The sequence below is a fragment of the Colius striatus genome, chromosome 19 (assembly GCF_028858725.1).
Source record: "Colius striatus isolate bColStr4 chromosome 19, bColStr4.1.hap1, whole genome shotgun sequence".
NCBI classification, from domain to species: domain Eukaryota; kingdom Metazoa; phylum Chordata; class Aves; order Coliiformes; family Coliidae; genus Colius; species Colius striatus.
Window position 1 is genome coordinate 6,988,019 of NC_084777.1, and position 27,050 is coordinate 7,015,068.

At 39.3% G+C, this 27,050-nt stretch overlaps 1 protein-coding gene across 5 annotated transcripts in view; it reads left to right on the plus strand.

Annotated features, from left to right (window-relative positions):
• Positions 1-26,328, plus strand: part of CDK5RAP2 (CDK5 regulatory subunit associated protein 2) — a 79,294-nt gene extending 52,966 nt beyond the window's left edge. For 3 of the 5 annotated variants that reach the window (XM_062011602.1, XM_062011603.1, XM_062011606.1), the window contains 14 exons: positions 1,452-1,684; positions 4,606-4,654; positions 5,351-5,535; positions 6,668-6,793; positions 11,129-11,245; positions 13,034-13,223; positions 13,426-13,547; positions 14,917-15,156; positions 16,056-16,139; positions 16,263-16,522; positions 18,855-19,001; positions 20,974-21,112; positions 24,322-24,368; positions 25,689-26,328. In XM_062011602.1, coding sequence (XP_061867586.1) covers positions 1,452-1,684; positions 4,606-4,654; positions 5,351-5,535; positions 6,668-6,793; positions 11,129-11,245; positions 13,034-13,223; positions 13,426-13,547; positions 14,917-15,156; positions 16,056-16,139; positions 16,263-16,522; positions 18,855-19,001; positions 20,974-21,112; positions 24,322-24,368; positions 25,689-25,748 — 1,999 coding nt within the window. In that variant the 3' untranslated portion in view covers positions 25,749-26,328. The remainder of the gene's footprint in view (positions 1-1,451; positions 1,685-4,605; positions 4,655-5,350; positions 5,536-6,667; positions 6,794-11,128; positions 11,246-13,033; positions 13,224-13,425; positions 13,548-14,916; positions 15,157-16,055; positions 16,140-16,262; positions 16,523-18,854; positions 19,002-20,973; positions 21,113-24,321; positions 24,369-25,688) is intronic. The other 2 variants (XM_062011604.1, XM_062011605.1) reach the window with 2 other exon arrangements.
• Positions 26,329-27,050: the final 722 nt, after the last annotated feature.

The window sequence follows — 27,050 nt, forward strand, 5'->3', positions numbered from 1 at the left end:
AGCCCTTCTGTTTGTGTGACCAGACTTCATGTGTAAATAAGAAGTTTATGCTCTAGTTACAATTTATTTTGCAGTTGAGTGCTGTAATGCCTTCCTTTGAAGGATGTGAAAGCAGATATGAAAGGAAATTAATGAATGAAATCTTATAGCATAAGCTGGGAAATTATTTATGAGAGGTTGGAAATAACAGTCTTGGGTTTTGAATGATAAGACTAGGGGCAGCATTTTGGCTAGTATATATACAAATCACAGACATAGAGTGAGGTCCTGTAAGACTAACCTTTTTTACTGACCACGTCCTTTTTTTCCTCTCTCTAATATTGTTATTGTCCTGAGGGCCTATAGAATGGCACAAAGGGTAACAAAGAAAGGTATTCAGCCTTTTAGCTGTTTTCAGAATGCTTGAGTAGAAATATTTGGAGACACTGGGCAACTGCCAACATGGACTGTTGTATATCTCTTCATATTACTATCATAAAATACAGTCATGTTACATATAAATTTACATACCTTGAAAATATACCTCATCCATTTTACAAAGGAACATCTAACTTGCTGTAAAGTTTTTATGGCCACTGTCTAGGACAACTACATGAGTTGCAAGTGACAGACCCAAAAATGAGTTATGCATCTCTTCCTATACAAATGACAATAAAAATTCTGTAACAACACTGCATCATAGAATTTGTTTATGCCCCATATTTTGTTTGATTCTCTGCATCTTTTCGGATGCTCTCCCTTTTTCTCTCTACTAATGTATGACTCTGTAGAAAGAAGTCTTCTCTATGATAGAGATAGTGGCAATATAAAGGGGATATCCATGTTTGCAAGTGCAGAATAAATTAAATTGATCTGAGTTTATTATGGCTTGTGGAGGACAAGAGTTTGGACACTACAGTGGTTGTCATGGTCACACCTCTGGTATTAAACATGCAGAGATGTGAAGAATTTTTGTACTGGAGGAAACCATCACCTCAGAAAGCCCAATATTGTGCTCCTGGCAGGAAATATATAAAGTTTCAGAAGAAGGGACAGCTCAATCTGTTCTTCCATAGTGAACTAAAAAAAAAAACTCGAAACCCAACCAGTCAGGAAAAAGATATGTATTCTTAAAGATTCTTTTCATCTAGTCACTCTTAGTGTCATTTAGCACCTTGGTGTGCCATCTGGGTTATTTCCAAGCAGACAAACAAGTCATCAGTTTAGTTTCTGTCCATCTTATAAATGAAGCAGTTATGTGAATGATAATAACCCACAAGTTATGCCCATAAATACAAAACTCAGCTGTTGGAAACAATACATTTCTCATTGTGGCTGTAAAAGCATTTTAAAAGAAAATTGAGTCACATAAAATTAAAGCTTAGGAATATAAGCTTAATTCACTCTTTATTTATATTTAAATGTTATTTATGGTCAGAAAATGACTTTAAAGATAATTTCATTTTCCACAGATATGATTCATTAGTTCATTCACAAGCTCGAGAACTCTCCTTTCAACGCCAACAAATTAGAGAGATCTGCAGTGGTTGTGTCGCTTACCATCAACATCTGACAGGCCTTATTAAAGCTTTTGAGGAACTGCTTCAAGCCAGTGATGTAGATTATTATGTTGCTGAAGGCTTCCGTGAACAACTGAATCAAAGTGTCCGATTGTTTGAGAAGCTAGAAAGGAAATTCCTGGATGGTAAGTAGCAGTATTCTGTGCTTATTGTCTGAGAGACATTAATGTTCTCAAAAGCTGAAGGTTTTTGGGGGAGTTTCTAGTGAAAAAGAAGCCTTACTTCCTCATAGTGGCTTTTAAATGATTTAGAGGGAGGACTGTCTTGGAAGGTAAAACTTTAATGCTCCAACAAGACTGGATTTTACTTTTGTACTTGTCCTCTGTATTGCCACCTTCCATTTGGAGTCGTTTATCTTAGCACATGCATGTTTTAAACTGTTCAAAATCTAGGGTTTATAGTTTAGTGGAAGCTTAGTTACAAGTAAACTTCAAGGATTTTCTATTTCAGGAGACAGCTCAGCTGACTTTCTTGAGCCCAAGCAACAGATCTCTGCATTGGAATGTTCTCAGGGACATGGTTCACAGTTGTTTTTTAACACAACCTATGTTGAACTAAAAAGAAAACAATATAGCTTCTTGAAGTTTTTCCCCTAAAATGCAGTTCCTTGCAAGAAAGGTAAACAGTGCAGAGTTCTGGGCTGTGATTTCAGAGTGAAAGAAGAAATTATCATATAGTGGTCCATTTAGGCAATTCTCTATGGCCATTGCCTTTAAAGAGGCTGCAAGGAATCCAGCATTAGACAGTTGGAAGATAATACCATTTGCACATTATTGATATTCCTGTAGAAATAACACAAATTGTGTGCAGGTGAAAAATCATCTGTCACTGTGTACACCAAGAAAAAGACATAGATTTTATGGGGAAATTCACCCAAATGGTGCACACAGAAAATTAAAACAAGGGAGGAGGAAAGGAAAATCTGTTTGGTCAGGAGGCAAGGGAGAATAATTCCTTGCAGAATTTTGAGTAGTTCATGAATTTGATTGTGATATTACAAATCACTGTGTATTTGAGGGTTCCTGTGAGTCATAATAGTTGAGCTAGAGCCTTCTGAGCAGGGGTCCTAGGAGAAGGTAACCAGAGAAATGTTGCCCTGGTGTTAGCAAATATGAGTCCTGAAGAGAGTGTGTACCCAGGAAAGGACCTTGTGATGTGTACCAGTAAGCAAAGTGCATTTATCAGTGAGAACTTGGCATATTGTCTGAAAAATTATAGAATCATTTGGGTTGAAAAAGACCTTGAAGGTCATCAAGGCTCTCCTCTCACCCTGCCAAGCCCACCACTAACCCATGGCCCTCAGCACCTCAGCCCCATGACTTTGCAATAGCTCCAGGAATGGGGACTCCCCCACCTCCCTGGGCAGCCTGTTCCAGTGCTTAACAACATTCTCAGTGAAAAAGTTTTTCGTAAATGGGAGCTTACACATCTGCTCTTGTTCTTTGACTGTTTATTCCAATTTCCCCACCTATGATTTAGCAATGCATTAAGTTGGAAAACGAAAGTCTTAAATGCCTAAGAAGTGGGACCAAATCAGATGTATTATTCCTAACATTTCTAATTATTTTCCTGAGAGACTTGCATCTTGCTGCCAAATAGTCTGTCTGGTTAAGAAAAGCACACTATCTTTCATAATAGAAAGCTACAATGCAACTATATTTTGTAAAACGAACATCAAAATCAGCATTTATCACCTGAAGGAGGAGTATATCATGGATACTGCCTTCAGTCTGCAGTTTGAAGGAAGTTAGCTGCAAAGCCACAGAACAGGGATGCTAACGTGAGTGAAAATCAGCAAGAAGACCTTTTCCTGTCATTGCAAGCACTGCTCTTTCTGACCCAAACAACTAGTGATCCTTTCAGAGAGATCAGCTGCAGAACTGACATCTTCAGTGGAACACTTGAGGTGGCCTGATATAGGGACCTCAACCTCCATGTCTTTCTGAAATTGACTCTGGAAGATGTCTTTGTTCAGAAACTTTGAAGCCCAGCCATACAATGGTCTGTATTCTGCCTTTCCTTAAAGATAGTGGCAGCAGGTTTGGCTTGCTCATATAAAGGAGCTGCATATGAGAAAAAGGTATTACAGCTACTGTTTCAGAGCAGTGTAATAAAAGATTGAGTGTATTCAATGATTTCAGTGGCTACAGAGATTCCTTGCATTACAAATGAGAAGACTGTGTAGTGAATAAACATTAAATGCCTTTAAACCAACAGATGGTATCCTATATACTATGAAAAGTCACTGACAACCGAGACAATTCAATATATCTAACACAATGGTGTTGCATTGAATCACACGTTAAAATACAATGATGTTTGTAGGGTTGTAAAGAACATCCAGTGTACTAAGAATTGACTGTAAAGAAGAAGCATAAACAACCTTCTGTCTCTGCATTTCCATCCTGACCTTCAGTTCATTCCCCTGAAATTTCAGCTGTGCAACTCTTGCCTGCCACTTTTGCTTAACTGCACAAATATTCTCAAACGTGGGGAACCAAGGTGACATGATGAAACTCTATTTCCTTATTCAAATCAGTGTTTGAGGCCAGGTCTTTTGCACTGAATTGTGCTTGTGCTCACACAGTCCACCACTGTGAATATTGCAGGCAAAATCCCGTGTCTGTCCCTTTATTAGGGAGAACTGCTTAGCCTGACTCTGCGTGGACAAAATCCCAGTGTGATGGAATTGTTTTTGTAGAGTTTTTATTGCAGAACGAATGACGTGTACCCCTAATCCTTTTGCCTTATAGCACAGTATTTTACATCTGGATGCTAATTAAAACACCAAGGTTGTAAAATCTGGCATCTGTGGAACCTAGTCATTTTTTTTTTGAACTCCAGAGAAAGCTGCTGCTTTGTTGCTGGGCTATAAATAGTTTTGCTCATGTACAGCATTTGACACTAATACACAGTGTGTTGAGAATCTGTTGTCTTCTCTAATTTCTCATTAATTTCCCATTCTATATTTAAATAGTTTAAGATGGAGAGGGGAAAAAATACAATTCTCATGATGTGTTTTTAATCAGATATTTCTGCTTTGCAGGAGAATCAATAGGTACAGAAGCTACTATACTTTATGAATTAGCTCAAAGGTAAGTTCATAAGGATACTCCATGTTTTGCAGCACAGCTTCCACTGTTTTGCTCTTCGAGTGGGCTTTGCTCATATTGCCTCTTTCATTAATACCCATTTTGTTAATAAAATACCCATAGAAAACAAACTAGGGCTTTTTTCCCCACTGCTCATCAGACATGAGATACTGAGAGGAGGTTCCTTTCATGAACAAACAAAGCATGTGCCATAATACACTGTGGTGTATGTTCAGATATTATCCTAATTGCAGCTGATGAGCAGGATAGTCAGCTGCCTTTCTGTTTCTGTGACCTTGGGGGCTGGCTCAGGAGCACTGAAGTACAGTACTCTTGAAGTTCACTCTCGAAACACCCTTATGTTGAAGGTGAAGAGAGCAGGTGGTGTTATGCTGTATATGTTGGTTTTATGCCAGCCTGGGATTCTTCTGTGCTACAGAAGTCCTTAGCTGCCTGTTCAATGCAGCTTGAGGTCCCTTTAACATGAAGATGACTGGAACCTGAGTCCATTCCTGCTGACTTCAATGGGGCCTGGATTTCAGTCTTTATGGATACCTCTGATGTGTAGTGGCTTGTCATGTTCTGTCACATAAATTCCCTTGCTTTACCTGTGTAAATTTGACGCCATGCTCTCTGTTCATGCTTACCAAAGTAAGAAAATAATTTCTGTACTTTAAAACCTTTTGTTTGTCACGAAAGGGATAATGAGAAGAATACCACAATGTACCAGCAACTGAAGGATGAGTCACCTGTACCATCTGCTCTTCATAGCTTGTCTGACTTGGATTTGTCAGAAAAGTCATCTCTTGGATCACCTGAGCACAGTCATGACCTGGAAGGACAGCATGGCACACTGGCACTTCTGCCAAGCAAGTTTCCCCCAGGTACTTTTTTCCCACTGAAGATTTTCTGCATATTGGGAAAATGTGATAAATAAGACACAAGGGAACTAATTAAGAAATAATAAAGAATGTTTGTCTTCTTCAGCTTTCCAGTATCTTGCATAATCACTGCAATTTCAGTAATAAGGCACACAGAGATGACAACAATTTGAACCACCTCCTGTTTGAAACAAAATTAACTATGATATTGTGTGTCTTTGTTGTTTTAGACTATCATCTTTTACAGTTCTCCAGACAGTCTTTAAATAGACAAGTTATAAGGGAAATGTAGACAATTGTCAAGAGATTATTATATTGAGAGAGATTTTCTAATTTTATAAAACCCAGTGTTGTGTTTCCTCGAGAATTGTAAGTGCTGCATAATTAATAAGTGGTGTCATGTTTGACCTGGATAGTTTCACTAAGCACAAGTGATGCTTGCAGTAGTTTGTTATAGGCAGTGATGAAAATTTAATAGCTGAGATCTCATGTACTGTTCGGGAGAAAAATATTGCAGAGTAAACCAGGAGTGTATGACATGGATAAACTGACAAATAAGATAGTGACAGTTAGAACAGATAAGTTCCTGAGTAAAGCTGAAACTTACAGCCAATGGAAGAAAAATTGTAGAACAGCAAAGCAAGAAGGAAAAGGTATGGTAATGAAACTTGATAGATTTATTTATTATGGTCTGCATTGTGTGAGTCAAAGTCAAATTTATGTCTGAGTTCCTCTGGTAAACTTCTTATTGTTATAAGGAAAATTGTATGCTGTTGGTGCTTTGAGCCTGAATGTGAAGCTGCATTGCAGAGCCTTGGATTCATTTCCCAGTGTGGAGAATGTTTTAAGTAGATGAAATTGTTGTCTACTGCAGTTTTGAAGGAAGAAGAAATTTAAAGAGCCTTAAAACTGGACTGTTGTTTCAGTTAAAATATAGAGTAGGCGTTTTCACTAAGTGCATGGTTTGGGCACTGCATGGAAAAAAGGCTGTTGTGGAGTCAGATATTTAATGTCAGCCATTTTGATCAGCTCTATCATTTTTTCTAGTTTGAACACACATGAGATTTGACAGGAGTACATAGTGTAAAGGAATACAATCATTTACTCTAAATAACTGGTCTCTTGGTTTCTGTAGAATTATTGATGGAGCATCTGCAAGAAATTAGAATCCTGAGACAACGTTTAGAATACTCTATAAAAACTAACGAGAGACTGAGGAAGCAGCTAGAGAGACAAGTAACAGACAAGGAATTAGATCAAGGTAAGAATTTATTTCATGACAAATTAAACTCACCTTTCCTGCTTAAAGCCTGAGGGATCAAATGCTGCTGGAAATGCTTTCTGTGCTTTTTTGAATAAACTCCACCCCTTTACAGCTGGAAAATGATGTGCTTTTCTCAGTGCTGCTGCATCTTGAGCTCCATCAGCAGGCACAGCTTTTCTGTACTAGCTGGAGAATAGTATAAATACAGATCTAATGTGCCTCTTCCTTGAGTCCATTGCTTCAAGTGTATCCAGTACTGATGCACAAATCTTGTGTGGGATACGGGTGCACCACACACCCTCAAGCCTACAGTTGCATATCTTGCTAAGAGAACAGGACTAGTAGGTGGTTCTGTGACATTTGATGATGCTGTGGTTGAATTTTAAACAGAGAATTGAAAGATCCTTCTAGTTCTGTTATCAGCAAACACCCTGCTTTTTTGTTTGTTTGTTGCCTTTGGGATATCATCAGTGTTGTAATGATCTTGGATTTTTAGGATGTCATCCTCTTAATTCTCTGCCATGTCCAGATAGGGACAGTTGCAGGAGAGGAAGCCCATTTTATCAAGATTACTTTGGTCAGGCCTGGGCCCAATATGAGTATAGGAGGAGATGCTTTGCTCTGAATGACATTGCTGTCATTGATCCAGAGTAGGATTTTCGTGGAATTAGCTTTCCTATGCCTACTCCTTGTATACCTGGGATGGTCAGTACAGCACCACTGCCAACAGGACTGTTGGAGATGCCTTCTCTGCAATTTTTTGACAGCTTTAAAGCCAGTTTGTGTTTACATACAGGGACAAAATATCTCTAAGACAGAGCCTAGGCCGTGTTGTTCAGCTTGTCATTTGAACTGATGAGTGTGATAAATGTGTTCTCCACAAAATGACATTGTGAGTTTTTAATGAGAAATACCTGACAGAAACTGATGGAAATATTAACATTGAGTTGGTTTCATTCCAGACTCTAATATATAGCAGTGGATGAAAAATACTAAAAATAGGTATGCAAATTCAGTCACTGCTCTGTGTTGCTTGTGTTCAGCATCTTTGAAAGCTGAGGTCTGGAGTGTGTTTAAAACTTTTGTCAAAAAGGTATCTGGGCTTTCACTAAGGATGCTTCTGTAGCACCTTTGCAAGCATGCCATCCCACCACACTTTCTTACACTTTACTCTGTTCTGGCTCTCCTTCCCACATTTCCCCCCATAGGACAGTTGATTAATATGCAATATTACTCAGACTGGAAGTAGGCAATAAATACACACAAGCTTTCCTTTTACTCAGTTTCACTAATATTGACTTTAGATTCATTATGTTTTACATCATCCCCATGATCCATTTCTGTTGTTGTTTAAATGGAGACTACCTGCAAATGGCAATTTGCCTTCAGGAATAATTTACACTGACGGAGAGGTGTATAAAAAGCATCCATTTCATTCATGAAGTATTTACACTGCTGGAAAGGCATACTGTTCTCGTGAAATAACCACACTGAAACACTTCCAACTCTTTTACAGCTTCATAAAGATTCTGGCAAGGGCATCCATTAATGCAGTGAAAGTATATTTTCTTTATAAACTGTCTTAGGCATTCCATCTGTCTTCTAGTTGCCTTAGTCCATCTACCAATGGAAAAGAAAGAAAAAAAGTAACTACCTGTTAGAACAACTACTTTTTGTTCCTGTATTCTTGCAGTGCTTCTTGTTTCTCTCTCTTTTGAAGATCTCTTTCATGTTATCAGATATGTATATTCTTTCTTCTAGTAACAGTGCTACTTTTTTGGTAATAGATGGGCTTTTTTTGACTTTTCACTGTAAAAAGAAGATCCTAAGTGAAGTTGAAGCAGATTTTAGCTTTGAGACATAATTAAAATCAATTTTTTTTTCCTTTTAATTTCATATCCTTATTTTTTTCCTTTAAAAGCCAAAACTAAACTGTAACACATTTAGTTGTTGATGAGAGCCTGTGAAATTATTGTGAAATTGAGTTGTTTGTTCAATCAAAGTTAATGCACAGAATTGTTCTTGACTGATAAATAGTATATGAATGTATATACACACATCTGCCCACTTTTTGCCATGCTATTTTTAATATTTCTCTAAGTATTTAAATGCCTCTGGGCTTCTAGTATTCTATAAATGACTCAAGTGCTGATAATGACTACATCGTTACTGTAAAGCTGAGGTTTGCAGTGCAAGTAGAACTAAAATAATTGCTTCAATCATTTCAAATGTTAGGCTTCAAAATAAAATCAAAGGTTTAATTTTGAGTTTCCTAGGTTTCAAATGTCATTAACAGCAGTTAACATTAAAAGAGGTTTTTATTAGCTTTTTTTTAACCCATAAGTAACTAGTGTATCTACTCAGCCTTAGCCTCAGCATACCTTCATTTTGCTTTACCTGGGGATGAGTATTTCCTTCCTCTGTGGTAATTTTCAGTAGTGGCTGTCTTTCAGTCAGTGTTTCCTTTGAAACCTTCGAGGTACACTTCCTTAGCACTCACTTTTTCAGTACAACACATAATGAAAACTCAAGTGTATTGCAATTGTAGGCCCTGATGCTCCACTTTATTCTGGTTAGATGGACTTCTGCATCTATGGAGAGCATAATTGATGTCAGCAGGGCTCTGCACAGAAGTGGAAGTCTCAGTAGTGGGTCAAATTGCAGGATTGTGGCCTTATTACCATGGGCTCTACATTATCCCTTATTATGTAAGATAACTAACAGTGATATTCTAAAGCCTTTCAGTAGAACTGCGTTAGCATAACTTTTCAAATGGGTTAAATTGGGTGATGGGCAATAAATTAAATTAGAATCAAGTTGAGACCATCAAGCCTTGCCACTTCAAGTTGAATTGCTTTGTTAAAATCTGAAAGGAAAAAGCCTTTTGAGTTCACATAGCTACCTTAACTCTTTAACATATGGATAGTAAAATGCCATTAGTGCCAGGCTTCTAGAGCCTTTGAGTCTTTCAGTAACGACAAGAGGTGCATATCATGGCACACTACATCCCAGTTAGGTAGTGGGTAAAAGCTTCAATTGGGATTACAATAAAATGAGATTACTCAGAGGAAGTGCAGCACATCAAATTGAATTGAACTGCCAGAGCTGAAAGGCATCCTCTTCGTACATTCAGATAATTTTTTTGCCAGCTGGTTATTTCTTTATTAACTGAATAGTTGACACTCATGTAGTTATCTCAAGCTTTAAAGTGTAGGAGATACTGGAATGACCAATCAACTGAGAAATACTTTCAATAGTAACGTTAATTCTGGTGGGTCCTGAAGTGGTTATAAAGGGCAATAACAGTTACTTGACTTACGTTTCAGAGACAACCACCTTGAGAGTGGAAAGTGGCACTTTTCAGCCTGTACTGTAACATTACACATCATTGTGGGATGAGTAGCATAAACACAGTACATTATGAGGATTACCAAGGCTGGAATTCCACTGATGAATAGATGATGTAACGCTTACATTCATGTGTCTAGCACAGTAAGAGCCTCAGAGTAGCAGTCATCACCCTTAAGTTTCTAGAATTAGGTATCTAAGTCTGTGCTGGTTACCCAGAGCTTATCATGGAAGCACTGGAGAGAAGTACACCTCTTCAGAGGACAGAGCACCTCATCCAGAGAGGTGTGTTGAGGATGCATTAGATGAGTTGCTGTCTGAGGTGCCTTTTTCTATCTGTGACTAATGATGCTTGATCAACACTGGCTCAGACATCTAAACTCTAGATACAGGAATTTAAGAGGGATGAGTCTTTATTCCTTTGATCATAAGTGGGTTCTCAGTTTGTAATCAGAGGCAAAGACTGTAACTCCATCCTTATGCTCTGGACTGGCTTGGTAACAAACCAAACTATTTACATTGCTTCCTGTGTTAACCACCGTGGATGAGTTGGTAGAGTCTAATGCTCCTCTGCACTGGTGTCATTACACACAAGAGAGTATGAACAGAGCAAGACTGAAATTTATGGTAAACTTTCCTACAGTTTGCATTATTTTCAAAGAAAGCAATGTCACAAATACAAATACACTGCATTTTGTCCTGTGGAAATATTAGCTGATAGGTAAAAGACAGCCAGGGATAATTTTGCAATTTTGATAATGGCTGCCCAGCAATGAAAGGCACTTGTGATGCAGGGCTTTGGATTACTTGGCATTAACCTGAACTGCCTTTTAGTCTGTAGGGATAACCTTCAGAAAATATAGGGGAGAAATATCTTTCATAATATGTTTTTCTGCAATTTTAAAAATTGTTCTTGTCTGGAAAGTTTAATCTTTAATGACCTAGAGATGACTCATAAATCATCTTTTATGTATATATTTATAGGTTCTGCAAACATTTTTATCCATGGCTCACAGCAGCATAATTCCCTGACTTCTGAAATACATTTCCTGAGGAAGCAAAATCAAGTTCTGAATGCAATGCTAGCAAAAGGATCCAGAGGTAAAAATGTGAAACCCTGCTTTACAGGAGGAGATTGCAACTCATTCCAGATTAGAAAACAATCAAATATTAACAGTCCATTCATTAAACTGACAACCATTCTTCCCACCCCTGGAATTCCATGCTCAACCAGAAGCATTCAAACTGGGGTTAACAGCAATAGAGGAGTAGCAGAAATGCTCCTTCTTTCTATTACCCATTTGACACTCACTTTCATTTCTTCAGGCTTCTTTTTGCATTCTTTTCTTTTTATATCTTTTTTTCCTCTTCCCTCTGTGCTTTTTATTACCATTTTCTTGCTCCTTTTTCCTCATGCTTCCATTCTGAAGCCTTCTTAAAGAAAAACAAAAGCAAGCCATGGAACAGCATTATTGCTAAAAATGAAAGATTTGGTACAGAGGAATTGCAAAGGGAAGCAAACTAATTACACTTAGGGTCTGAAATCTGCTACAGAGGCTTGACTGGACAGGCCAAGTCATTGTTTTAGAAATATTGCAGAAGAGAACAGAACTTAGGGAATCTATTTTGGAAGTATTTGTAATCACTGAGATTAAATGTTTCTCATTTTCACATGTGTGAAAAGAAACTGTTAAAGACTTCCCTCTTCTTTTCCCCGAAGGAAACCAACAACTCGCCAAGTAGGTTCTTAAATGCAGCTTAAGCCATAATTAGATTGTGAGTCTCCATATTTTCAGACTGTTTGGAAGAAGCACCAATGCTTCTACACAGTCATGAATTCTCTCATCTGTTTTGGTGCATCTTGTTATCAGTTTGTTCAAGTTCTACTTTTTAAATTAATCCATACTCGCATTTGTTTGTTTTCACGGTTGACAACATGGTCTGATAGTATCACGGCTGCTTTTGTATAAGAACCATGATGAATTGAGCTTTAAACTCTTGTCTTTTAAAATAATGTCATTATCTCTGGAGTTTGTTAGATGCTTTTCCTTTTATTCCTGAATGAAATAAAGAAAAGCCTCTCAGATACCTCCTGCATGTTTCTGTCTGTAGTCTTGGCTTAGCCCTTCAGTACTGAAGAGCTGGTGATGCACATTTTTAACAGCACATGGAGGATTACCATTTTCATATGTTTTCAGCATGACTACCGAAGATAAGAGGATGATTTTCTAACTGTTGGGAGATGTAATGATTCCTCCCTGCTGTTTCTTTGCCTCCTGTTTTTCCAATGCCAAATGTACAGTCACAAAAAACTTGGGTCCTCATAAGCCTCTCTGATTGCAGCTGTCTCAAAATGCTGTTACCCCTCTCAGCAATTCTTTGTCACAGAACCAGTCTGGGGACACAGCTTGTGCCAAGGAAAGGAGGACTGATACAATACATCCAGCAGATGAATAGGATTGGGAAGGAGGGGACAGAGGGATTTCTGTGAGACAAAGAGGAATGTGGGTGTGACAGACCCTAGAACAATCCTCTGAGTTTTTTTCTTCCTAAGGAGAAGTCACATCCATTATTTTGTGAAGACTACCATCCTGCTGGGACTAGTTATTGAATACTGCCCTTCGTACCAAATTCCAAAGAGGTATTGGGGGAATTTGGCATATAAAGCTGCACAGAGGTTTTTACTGAGCGTTTGTGAGTCCTGGGGGTTAAATGTTTCGCACTACAGAAAATGCATCTAGCAAAAATCATTAGAAAATTGAAATCCTGAAATCCTAAACTTGCAAGAGCAGCTGTTATTTTCTGACAGTCTCTGGAAAAGCTGATTTTGTTAAAAGCATAGCTTTAGTGGGTTGTGTTGCAGATATCTCATGTTTCTTCTCGTTTCAGATAAACAAAAGGAAAATGAGAAGTTAAGAGAATCTCTTTCTAAAAAGAATGCAATCATTGAGCATCTTCATGAGGATTATGAACGCATCCAGAAAGAAAATGAAAGGTTGCAAAAACAAATTGACCAAAAGGAAGATGAAACCAGATATATGACCTGTCAAATCTACAGCAGTCGTAACGAATTAAACAGGTAACGATTCTGTCCCTGTCTAGAGAAGAAAACTGTCAATATGACAAGCATCTGTTTAGCATGGCCATTCCCATTGATGAGGTGCATGGATATATTCCAAAGGCAAGGGAAGAGTTACGGGGGAAAGGGAAATGGGTTTTAGATTTTGAAACAAAAGATAAGAATTTAACTTTTAACTTAGTCATTTATTGGGACTTAACAGATTGCAAACAGAAATTAATGCAAAGGAATGTCAGCTCTCTGAGAATGGGAAGTTACTGCAGTCACTCCGAACTGAGATCAAGGTTTATGAAAAGCTGGAAGAAGCCAGAAGGAAGAGGACAGGTCTGAATGCACAACTGTTTCTATACACTTAGCTCCTGCAACCTTTCCCTGTCTGAATATGATCTTGTCAAACACAGTAAGGCTAGGTCACTGTTTCTTTGTTTCTGCTTGTGTCTGCTATGCAAGGAGGAACTGACAACTTGATGATAAAATGCTGCTTTTTACTTTGGAGTGTAACTGGAAGGGTGAGGTGTGTCATGTGTTCTGACTAGGCACACTCAAGTTTCCTTTATCTTTTTAGCTAAGCTATATAAAAATATTGAAGATTCAGTGGTTCAGGCTGGATAAGTTTCATGGGGATCTTAGATATTTACTGGTCATCTAAATTCATGCTGCCACATCCTCCCAAGTATTGCTTACTCAGGTAACTTGTGCTTTCTCTTGTCTGAACACACGGGTAGTGTCTTCTCCCTAGGGCTGGGGAGAAGTGCTGGCACTGCTTTCTGAGCGAGTTGTTTAATAATTTCCTGACCGCTTTTTTGTCACCAAAGGTGAATGAGACTTACAGGAGTACTTCCTACCCCTTTTAAGGAAGCTATACCACCATGTGGCATGGTTAGGTAAAAAACTGGAACGCTGTTCATTGCTACATACCTGTGACAGGATCCAGCAAATTTCCCACTGGAAGTTCCAATAAAGTCGATTTTGTTTTTCTTGCTACTTTAAGTAATGTGCCCTGCCGTTACTGTATTTCATGTCTAGCTGCAGCAGAAGAGCTCTGTTGGCATAAGACTTTAAGCCAAAGTTGGCTCAGGAAGTATGTCTCCTAGCAGAACTACTAATGTAATGAGAGAGCAGTAGCACCCCTCCATGTGCAGCTAAGCCCCTTCCCACTGTCTGGCGGACAGTTTGATTTCAGCATCAAAGAATACATGAAAGTATGGTTTATGTACTGACCTATGAAAAGATGAACACAGCCCTTGCATTTTTCAGGTTCAGGTTGCTGGGTGATGACTATTTCCTTTTTTCTTCTGTGTATAAAATCAGACTCCCAGTTCTGCTCCATCCCTCCTCCGCACTCCCTGATTACCTGTTCCTTTTCCTTTCCCCAGACTGTTTACTAATGCACTTCAAATTTTGTACAGCCTCTTACATTCTCTTTTCATTGTATATTGTTTTTTGCTTTTGACATGAGACTTACTGGCTTTTATGGACAAAGTAAAAAACACTTTTTGGCTCTTTAAATCTTTCAAGGGTAGGAGCAATTAAGACATGCTTTTTTGTCAAACCATTATCTTAATGCTGTTTGTAGTTAATTCCTAATATTGAGGATAATGCTGGCTATAATTTACTTGCTCAGCATTCTGATAAGGGCTAATATTCTTTTAATTGTTAAAGATGTTAAGTGTTTCTTTTGCAATTGTCTCAGATCCCAGATGTGATGCATCAGACGAATTCCGAAAAGATCAGAATAATCCACTTGACTTACATGAGCTATTGACTGAAATCCAGAGTTTGCGAGTGCAGCTTGAAAGAAGCATAGAGACAAACAAGTCTTTGCATGAAAAATTAGAGGAACAGCTTTCAAAAGAAAAGAGAGAGGAAGTGGGATCAGTCTCAACTGTAAACGTCAACTATCTTTTGAAACAAGACTCCGCAGGAATGAACGGTACTGTGTCATACATGGCTCTTGTTATACTGTAGGACCTGTACCTTGCTCTTTAAAGATGCTCTTAAAGCTTTATACAACATGAACTGCAGTGTTTGGGAGCTGCCCATCAGCCTTTCAAATCCCTTTCCTGTAAGAGCTGTTAGTGCGAAATGCACACTGCACTGTCTTAGAGCCTGCAACTGTCTCTTCCTTTTCATTCATGAAAAGCATCTGCAGACAGTCTCTGGGGTGGAAGGATGCCCACATTAAATTGCCATAAATTTTGCTTACCTGAAGGTTCTTTTTACAATGCCAAGCTCTATAGTATTTGCTAAGGCTGGGTATGTGTTACTCAGGAGTGAGCGATAAGTGCACTAAATGGTCTTTGTATCAATCAGTTGTCCCCTTTTGCCCTTGAGGGATATTTTACCTGTATTTCAATCACTGTTAAGTGGTACTGTTTTAGCAAATCAGGGGAAATTTAGTGTTTACCATCAGCGTTAGATTATTGTCCCAAATATAGATGTCCAAGGGATACAGGGGGCACAGAAATGTTCTTCCTTGCTGCTAAATTACTGTGCATAGTAACAGCATGAGCCAGCAATGTGCACTCTTGGCCAAGAAGGCCAATGGCATTCTGGGGGGCATCAAGAAGTGTGTGGCCAGCAAGTTGAGGGAGGTTCTCCTCCCCCTTTACTCTGCCCTGATGAGGCCTCATCTGGAGGATGGTAATTACTAGAAGATACATGGTGTGGTACTAGAAAATTAGTTGTGTTTCCCTGCTTCCTGAGCCCAAGTGCAGCAAAAGCAAAAAAAACCGAACAGAAGTAGTGTTAGGAAGGTTTTCTAATGCTTGTTAAATTTACTGATATACTCTTCTACTGATATACTCTTCTCTGTCCCATTTATATATATAGAAACTCTTGGCAAGTGTCCTGCTGCCAGCAGAAACATTTGTGAGCTGCAGAAGCCTGGATATTGCATTTCACTGGCAAAACCAGGTATCTCCAAAAGTATCTTAAACATGTGTGCTGTCAATATCCCAGCCTTGCTCTTTAAGAGAAGTCTAATGTCCATTCATTCTACATGTAAGGATGAAAAAAATGAAACTTTTTCTGCCCCAGGTACTCACACAGCCCCTAAAGATGATTTAGACAGCACTTCACACTGCAGTAGCACCTCATCTTCCAGTACAGCGTGTATCCCTCGCCTCGTGCCCGGGCATCGGATGTGGGCAGACAAAAACGGGCGCCACGTCCTGGGCTTGATTGAGGATTATAATGCTCTAAGGAAACAGATTGCAGAAGGGCAACAGGTTCTAGCAGAAATGGAGATGTCTCTAAGAGAGGTCACTGGTACGAAACTGCAGCAGCCTGGAATAAAGGTAAACAGTGAAAACTGCTAAAGGATGGTGAATTTTACCTAGAGGTGCAAAATGTATAGGTTACAAAAGCAAGGAAATTAGGCTAATGGTGCAGCAGGCACTATTAACTGAATGACTCTGTCAAGGCACCTCAACCTTGACAGTCCAAATCTCATCTAGATGCAGGCACCTATTTGTGATTCTGGGTTAATGAGGCTACAGGTAAATTAGTTATTTCTGTTCCTTTCATAACTAATCTCACTTTTATTTGCAACTTGAAATGAGGTGAAACTACTTGCTTTTACTGTGGAAATTGGCAATTGTTACACTGGAAATGATAAAAAAGTCAAACAAACCCAAAAAACTCAGATAAAACTCCAAACTGCTTTAGAAAGGGCTTAAATGAGGGGTATGTGTCAGTAACCTAGGGATAAAAAGAATTAAGGAGATTTTCTTGTAATAAAGGCTTGGGATAAGTGCAGGAAATATGAGAGAGATAAAAGATATGTGATATACAGCTGATGAAGTTCCCCACTTGTATTCAGCCCTTAGTTACACCAGGTTACAACTGTACATTAATGATTGATGTATGCTGATGAGGGCTATTTCATATTAGGGAAGGTTTTTTCCACTTTTTGCTATCAGTTGAACACTTTAGCAATATCAGTAGCTAGTCCAGAAACTTGAATATCCCATTAATGATCAAATATTGTCTTCCAAGACATAGTGTAACATCCCTTCTGCATCACAGGTGGCACAATGATATCAAGTCACAGTGCTCTTGCTGTAGCCTTAAACGTAGTTATTCTTAAACCAATAAAATGTTTGCCTTGTGTTGAATAATGTCAATCCTTTTTCCTTTAGAATCAGGAGAACTAGTGCTCACTTAGGCTAGTTTTTTCTTATTTGTTAATTTATATTTTAAAATTAATGATAGCATATTTGGGATGTGTTTTTTGTCTTTGGGGTAAGACAAATCTTACCCCACATTTTGTATTTGAGGTAAGACAAATCTACCTACAAGCTCCAATAAAAGGGAAGGAACAATCTGTACATGGCCATGGCAGCTAGTGGGGAGCTAAGAAACTTCAACCACAGCAGGAAAGGCTTAGATCAGGCATAGAAAACAACATGCCAGTGGTAAAAATAACGAAGCACTGGAATGGAGGGTGCTCAGGGAGCCTCTTACTGGAGGCGCTTTTAAGAACACATTACGTGACTGTTTGAAAAATTAGATGTAATGCTTTCCTGCCTTGGAGTGGGAAAGTAAACTAGGTGACTAATGAAGGTCCTTTTCACCCCTGTGATTTTATGATAATATAAATGTTGTAAAAAACCATGTTCACCGCTCTTCAAAAACCAGAAGGTCTTAACTGCAGGGATAAATTGACGCTACTTATTTTTCTAGGTACAATTAGTGAAGCTATTGAAGATGCAGTCTTCAACCATTCTGAAATTCTTTTTGTGGTATCACATGTGTGCTCCCACAGTAAAATGATGTCTGAATGACATTTAAGACTCTCTGAAGTATCACATATTTTTCAAATGACCTAGTTAAGATACTGATAATGACTGGAAAAGTAATCTCCCTGTAAGTTTTTAACTTGTTGTGTTGGTGTAAAGATAAAAGCAGGAAGTTTCACAATTTGCAGTTTCCTATCAAGCTTTACATCACTGAAATTTCAAGCTATTTAGCAAATGGGATATTTTATGTGACAGGAGGATTCTAGTTAGATAACAATGCAAAATAAATATTCAAATGATATGCTGCATGGGACAGGAGCTGAGAATGCTTGACTTTCATTACCCTTCCCCCTTCTGTATCACCACTGCTTTGGTAATTCATTTGCTCCCCTTGAATTCTTTCCCTCCTTTACTTCACATTTATGCAATTTCTTCAATTTTATTTTCTCATCTGTCAGCAGAGGAAAACATTTTATGTATGTCCTGATAGTTATTTTAGCATTAAATGCAACAGTTTAAAGGGTCTGCTAAGGAAGAAACATCTATATTGCTTAAATTGATGTCTGTAATCATTTGACTTTCAAATAACATGACACAAAATGCAAATGGAGAAAGAAGAGAGTTGGCAACTATTACCAAATAGTAAATATAATCTATTATTAATCATGGCTATTGATTAGGATAAATACCCTCCCTCCCTGAAATTCTCAGATAATGCATAATTCAGCAGTCTTTGTGAACTAACAAATTAGCTTTTGTGGCACACTGTAGCTGTGTATATCATCCTAAATATGAAATCATGCCAAGTGGATTTAAACCATTAATTAAGATTACATTTTCATAATGTTTTAAGCATAAAATACAACATGTCTCTAATCCTGTGATATAGGTACCAGACCAGGCTTCACTGCTTAGCTTTTCCACACATACCCACACAGTACAGCAGATTTTAGAGGAGGCTGCACGTTTACTGAAACTTCTCTGGAGAGTTTCCCTTCCACTGAAAGCTGTACAGGGTTCTACTCATGGCACTCAGGTACTATTCTGTTTCATTTGGGGTTTGTTTGGGTTTTGGGGGTGTTTTTACCTGTTGTAACGTGTTGAGGAAGATGCACCAGTTAGGAACATGCATTTGGGGAAATCTTTTGAAAATCAAGAAGCCAGTCTCTGGCCAGATGGTTTACTTACCTTTCATGACCAAAGCTAAGGCTGGATGTGTGCTGACTTTGTATCCTGATCCTATTGTATACCAAGGTGTTTATTTACAAAACACTTGAATATAAAGATGTACTCAGGAAACCTGGGCAACAAGAAAAGGTTTGGACTCCCTGTTGCAGAACCAAGTTCAATTTCATTATGTATATACCAGTAACAACAGAAGCTCCAGCAACTTTGATGTAATCTGAGCTGCATTTTCCTTTTACGTTTTCGATGCCCAAGCTGTAAAATAGGATGCTTTTTTTTTTTTTTAGTGTGACAAAACCCTGAGACAAGTTTTATAACATTTTAACTAAAAAGGATTGCACTATGCAAATGAGTGGAAGTAAACTGAATGAGGAATGAATTATCTATGCTGTCATAATACCACCACTGAGTAATGAAACTGTTTCAAAGTCTGGCTTTAAAATAAATCTCAAGTATTTTCACTGAGGTTTTGTTGTAAGTGTTGCTTAAGGGAGACAGGATATTGCTGGAGAAGCCCCAACTTTAGGAAAGTAACCATTTTATGTAGAATTTTAATAAGATTTTTGTTGTTATTTTCTAGCATACTTAAATGTTTGAAATCACAAAAGCAGTAAGAAGGAATTCTGCTGTCTAATGTACTTCAGTGTTTCAGCTCCCTATTTAGGATGTATTGACAACTGTGTATACTTCTGTGTTTATCCTTACATGTATATTCTATCCAGACAGCTGTATATGGGCCTGGGTTGCAGTATCTGAACATACACACACACACACACAGAGGTCTTTCAGTGTGTGTGATGCATCCAGTGCTTTACTGTCACATTGGTCTAAACCTTCCTGATCTGGATCAGTTGCTTCTCAAAATCTGATTTCAGCATGTGAGGGTTCTGAGTTCCCAGAACTGCAACTAATTGGAGTCTAATAGAATCTTTTCTATTGAAAAAGATTCTAGACCAGCATCCTGAGATCTTAAGGACATTAGATTACTTCTGATGTCTTAAATGCAGTATATGAAAGAGTATCTCTTGAAGCTTGATTCTGAATGATACTGAGCTTTCCCTTCCTTCTCTTTAGCCTCACAGGAGTTGTGAGTAATCAGTTCTTCTGAAGAGCTAAATGCTAGAGGCAAATTCCAGAAGATACTGTTGTTTAACAAGTGGCACAAGAAGAAGAAATGCATAGAAACTTGAGTTTGCATGAGGATGCAGATGAGTGTTACCAGCAGACTATGTCAGGGCTACTCACAGTTCCCTTTTAAAAGATACCAAACATAACTTAGTTGAAGCTGGTGGTGAAAAGGGAACCTTAAATAATGGTAATGTCAAATAATTTTGCAATAAAACTGTCCCAGTCGTTTGTATAATGCCTTTTAGCCCTCTGATAAAGGCAGCATCAGTGATTAACAGAACACTGGAGAAGGAAGATGGAAGTTGTGAACCTGGCAGACAGGAGGTTGCTGATCCCATGGCACTGGCCTTCCTTATATTTTCTAGTTGAGGGGGGAAAAAATAAAAGGAGAGAGGAATGGAGGTTTAGAAACAGAAATAGACAGTGGTGTTAAGATATTTCTCAGAGTAGCAGAAAAACTAATTGAACTAAAAGCCAGCTAAGAATTGTGGTTGTCTCTTGGCAGATGTCATAGAATTGTATGTCTTTGGGGATGTGAATGTGGAAGGACAGGCACTCAGTGATGGTTCACTCCTTTAAGTTGTTCATACTCTGAAGAAGCTCAAGGGCTCTTGTACAAAAGTGTTCAGCAATTCACAAGGCACAAAGCACTTTTATATAATACTTTAACCTAAGATTTTCTTCTCTCACTTTAGGATGAAGGAATGAAAGCAGAAATATTTAGACTACATAAGAAACTGTCTGAGCAAGAGAAGAAGTTACACAGCACAGTGAAACGCTTGCACTCCACAAACCAGCTGAAGGAAAACATGGAGAAAGTCATCATTGACCAGCGTAAGCATATGCTTGATCACTGCTTCCTATTGTCCTTTTGCACTCTGTGGCTACCTCTAAAACTGGAGAAACAACATAATAATCATAGGCTCTCATTCTTTTGCAGCTGATTTGAGTGAGGTTTCCTTGTGCATTCTCAGAGACAAACAACTCATGAGGTTCAGACTGTACAGAACTGGTGGAGCCTCATTCAGATAGAGAGAAGTTGCCCAGTTACAAAAGGCTGCATGGAATATCATGAGAAGCAGTTCATAGCTTTACAGAGCTCATTGATACTGTGTTAATCCATGCAGCTGCCACTAATTGCTGCAGTTATTCCCTTTCAGATACAGCCATTCCCCAGGTTTTGTGTCTTCCTAACAGAGACAAAGTTTGTTGACATTGTCCTTCTCAAAATTGTGATTTTGCCCCAGTCTTGATAAACATGGAATTAGGCTTTTAGATTTGCTGAGGTGCCTGTGTGTTGTGTGTATCACACTAGATAGCTGACTACTGGAAAAAGCCAAAGCAATAGCAAAAGGGATTTGCCAATGCTCTACACTAGACTGAGTATTGCAAGAGAACAGAAGGCTCAGATCAAGGGAAACAAAAGCTTACTAGGAGTCATTTTTTAAAAGGAAAAATGAAGACATGCTGTGAAATGATGTTTTACCCTTAGCAGCCATACCTAGAAAATTATCTGGAAGCATGAAAACAAGTAGGACATGAGCTGTATTATAGCTGTGTTAAGCCAGCTGTCTGTGTGAAGAGATCCATCTCTTCTGCTTTACAGTTTAATCACTCATCAGAAGAGATTTGAATGGAGATGGTCCCTTCTCTACCCTCATGCTATGGCAATATGTGCATTGTGGGAGGGGGATTTTGTTGTCTTCTTAAAAAACCAAGTCTATCCTTACCTTCTCTTAAGAGCTGGGACTAAGTGATACATTAGTCTGTGCTGGAATGGCACTTACTGTCAGTAATTCATCTAGACTGTGAAAGGTTAAACATCATTCAAAGTTATGAAAACAACCATAATACTCTAAGTTACTCATTTAAATGTAGAGGAATAAATGTTATTTGGCTCCTGTAATTTTTATATCTGAGGTACATGTGTCTTCTGCCTGTGGATTATTCCTTTAGAGAGCATTTATGGGCTGGTTTTTGGTCACTTCTGTCAGAATTGTTGCATTAAATCATGTACAAATTACTTATATTAAGTCAAAAGTTTGGTTTTGTTCAGGTTTTAAAGAGCTCGGTTTGGGATTGTCATATAAAAATCAAAGCTGTTCTATTGTGTCTGTCCAAATAATATCCCTGGGGTAGATTTACTGGTTTAGTTTGGGTGTTTCCGAATTCCAGTGACTTCTCAGACACACTGGATATCAGTCTAAATCAACAGGGATTTTTTTACCTTTATGGCCAAAATGTTATCCCCACAGCCACTCCACTCACTTTCAGAAAGACAACAGTACATCTCCCCCTTATTTTGCTCACTCCTTTCCAGGGCATTCCACCTCATTTGCACCAGGTCCTAATAAAATGAAGCCTGCATTCTCTGAAGTCTCCTTAATGCAAAGTACTGCCTGGCTGGCAGAAGCTTTGCTGTTAGTGTCACATCCTCTAAATTCTCTTCATGTACTGAATTTAATGGTTTTGATTTAGAAAAATCTAGTTTGCCAGGTGAAATGAATTTACTAGCAGAGTTCTTTATGAGCAGGGAGCACTGTGCTACACAGAACGACCTGGGTACGATTTTCTCTAAGTTTCATTGATTATGGGAATTATGGATGTCAGGTTACCTTTGCTTTAAAGAGCAATTTCAGAAATGTTTCTGTACACAAATTCCTGACTGAGCATACAACACAACCAGTGGATCAGATGAAGCTGCTGGGTTTTGTGAGGATGGTTATGTTTGGTTTTCATGTTTCTTCCTTTCTCCTTTTGCTGGTGAGAAAGCAAAGGCATCACAGTAGGTGACCTTGCCTGCCTTTATTCTCCAAACATCCTGTTAGCTGACCATGCCATTGAGAATATTCAGGTTCCCTCTATTACCTAGTTGAGCATTTCTAAGTATATTTAGAGGTAGAGGCTGGAACATTCTTGTGGCTCAGAATCTTCTGTGTGCTTTCTCTGGCGAGAGAACTCGTTGCTTATAAACCTCATCTGAACCTCTGAACATGTAACAATGCAGTGCCAAATTGCAGTAATCTGCCAAGGGTATAATTATCTCATGACAGCTCTACCCTTGGAGTTGTTGGGTTCTTATTATTGTAATGAAAAATCTTTATTATGGCTAAATTGTTTATTTTTGAGTCCGGAATATTAAATTGGTATTTGCAAGTGGTATTTTTCAGCAGTTATGGAGCTGACACAGATTGGAGAATCACATATTTAACCTGACATTTCTAAATATCAGTTTTGTTTAGAAGCATCCCCTCCTCCCTTCACTGGTCTCACACTGTCCCCACACAGGCAAACTAGAGAAAACTTGGAAGCCTTCAGAGCAAGCCACTGACATGATTTCCCCTCAGCACACAGAGGTTGATTTGTCCTTGAACTGCTAGAGGATCTGGCTGACTTCTTTTGCCATCTGTCCTCTTCCCAGCACATTGTTCCCCACAAACTCTCCACTGCACAATTTCTGCACCCTCCCCCCCAGCCCAGACTCAATAGATCAAATTGCAGTTAGCTCTTGCATCAGTTTTCCTTAAAATTAACAAGTCTTCCTTTGATGACTTAGATCAAGGGAGCCAGGTCATCAGTATCAGACGTTAAATGTAGTGATGAGCTCTGTGTGTTTTCACATGTCTTGTTTTTGGTATGGTAGAAAAGCTTTACAACCAAGTCCCTGATGTTTAGATTTGAAAAGGAGATGATGTGCTAGATGGAACATGGGCCAGGAGTAGGATGTGGCCTTCAGGTGATGACACTGCTTGGGGTCAGCCCTGTGGTCCTGGGTAACTCCTGCTGCTCTTCCCCTACTTCTGTCTGCTTTGGGCAGCATTAGTCCTTACCCTGTGCTTTGACATGAGCCTGAGCTGCTGAGGAGGGCTTGAGAGGGAGGAACAGTTCTGGGTTTGGTAAGCAGGCTGAAGTGGTGTCAGGGGGCTGCTTGTTGCTCGTCGTGTAGCTACGAGTTGGTCTATTATTTAGTATTTGCTCATAAGAGTTCAATCCAGGGAATACAGAAAGACACTGCAGTGTTTTAATCTCCTCTTTCTTTCCAGTGGTTTTAACTCATGATGTCTTGAAGAAGGCTAGAGGAAACCTGGAAGTAAGTAAAGTTTTTGCTTTCGTTTAGTTCCTTGGGCTACAGTTGTTAGAAAGTTGCATTGCTGCCTCGGTGGCATTTAGCTGAATTAGTCTGATTTGCTCTTTGGTTTGCTACCTAATCAGCTCTGGGTGACAGCAATTCAGTAGCATAAATATTCTGCCATGTTTGATGTTTGAATTAGAGTTTTATGAGTGATCACATAAGCAACTAAACCTTCTCTTTTCTGATGCTTTCCCTAGATTAATATTCTTGTCTGTCATCTAATTCCAATATATTTCCAGCAGATCACAGTCCAATAACCTGTCTGCTGAATAAGGTCACAAAAAACACCCTTATTTAAAGCTTTTCTATGTGTTAATAACTGGTGGTGCTTTTTTTTTCAATATAGACCCAGCAGGCAGAGCCTTTGCAAACAGCCATTTGCTAATGCAGTGGATTTAAATTAGATTGAGTGTTTAAGTAATCACTGTTAGGATTTGATTTCTCCCAGAAGGTTCAGACTTCGCTCCTCAAAGGATATCATACACTTCTTGTCTCCAAAATCTCATCCTTCTCCTCACACCACTCCCTTCTGAATACCTGTGCTTTTCCCATCCCTTCCTTAAATGTTCCTCTAACCTTTGCCAGGAGTGTCTCCTCCCCTACCCTCAGCAGCAGCACTGGGAACACGGCCCCGTGCAGTGGCTGTGCTGATGCCTCAGAGCTACCTGAGTCACACAGTGATGATGTAAAACACCCTTTCACAGAATCACAGCACCTCAAGGGCTGGAAGGGACCTTGAAAGATCATATACTCCAACTCCCCTGCCAGAGCAGGACCATCTAGAGTAGGGCACACAGGAACTCATCCAGCTGGGTTGGAATGTCTCCAGAGAAGGAGACTCCACAGCCCATCTGGGCAGCTTGTTCCAGTGCTCCCTCACCTCAACAGGGAACAAATTCTTCCTTGTGTTTCTCTGGAACCTCTTCTGTTCCAGCTTGTCCCCGTTGCCCCTTGTCCTGTCATTGGACATCACTGAGCACAGCCTGGCTCCAGCCTCCTCACACCCTTAAACATTAGTAAGATCACCCCTCAGTCTCCTCCAAGCTGAAGAGCCCCAACTCCCTCAGCCTTTCATCAGAAGGGAGATGCTCCACTCCATCATCTTTGTTTCTACTTACAGGAGTCATCTCAACACACCCTCTACCTTTTCCTCCTGACTGTCCCTCCCATCCTGCCAAGGTGGGGAGGAGTGTTCACTGTGTAGTTTGGTTGTTGTCAGCTGACTTGAAACCATGACAAAGTACTATAAATAGTAATAGCTATTCCTTTTCTAACCAGGTCCCAGCAGCTGAGAATCAAAAATCGCCTTCCTATACCAGCAAAAAAAGGATTCTCTGAAGGAGGAAATTCCAGTAGCAAAGACTGGTCCTGGGAGTGTTGTTTGCTTCTTAATGCCTTACTATTTATTAATGTAAAAAAATGTTTGTTCAGCTCTTTTAATGGAATCAGCCTTTGACAAAAAAAAGAAAAACAGATAAAAAAAGACAACTTTTGGTAAATAACTTATTTAACACTGTCTGTAATGTAAAAGGTGGTTTTTAATATTTATTACAGAAGCAAGGTACTGCAGCTATTGAAGAAAAATCCACATTTTCTTAAAAGTTGGCTATTTGCAGTTTTATATTTGTACTTACTAAGCTGTTTGTTGTTATAGTCAAAGAGGTCCTGAAATAATCCAAGGATGTGACCCACCTTCCACGCTGCTTCTCTGCTGCTGAAAGGAGGCAGGTTAAAAAAAAAAGGAATATAATTCTGGAGCAAGGTGAGAAATGTTCAGGATTTTAAACACATTTTAAACACATCTGGAAGGTTCTTCTGGATGCTGAGCTTTCTTCTTACCCTATTAGGAACGTAGATTGATGCTGGGTCTGAAAATGTTACTTGGAATCAGGCCATTAAAATGAAAAATAATCACAAATGTGTTTGTGTTGTGTAGTTTGGAACATCAGGAATTGAGCACTTCCTCAACAAAGGCAGCGCATTGGAGTGTTCCTTTCTTGAGTTCAACCAAAATGGGGCCCTTGTTGTCATTGTGTGTGAGGTGGGGAGAACTGCTTGGGGTGCAGTTGGACACTCGCTTTCAAGAAGCTGTAATCGAAGGGCACAGAGCGCTGCTCTCCCCTCTCACAGATCTGCACAGAGGCCACGAGGGACACAGCCAGATAGTTTTGAAATGCATTTTTCTGCTAAAAACTCTGAAAACTGTTTCTTAAATCACAGAATCACAGAATTATTTCAATTGGAAAAGCCCTTTAAGCTCCTGGAGTCAAGCCCACCACTACCCCATGGCCCTCGGTACCTCAGCTCCATGGCTTTGGGATCCTTCCAGGGCTGGGCACTCCCCCAGCTCCCTGGGCAGCCTGGCACAGGGGCTGACACCCCTCTCAGGGAAACAGTTCTGCCTCAGCTTCAATCTCAACCTACCGTGGGGCAACTTGAGGCTGTTTCCTCTTGTCCTGTCACCCGTTACTGGGGAGAAGAGATTTGACTCCCACCCACTCCAGCCTCCTGTCAGTTACAGAGAGTGCTCCTGTCTCCCCTCAGCCTCTTCCAGACTGAACACCCCCATTCCCTCAGGTGCTCCCCATCACACTTGTGCTCCAGACCCTTCCCTAGCTCCAGTGCCTGTCTCTGGCCCCA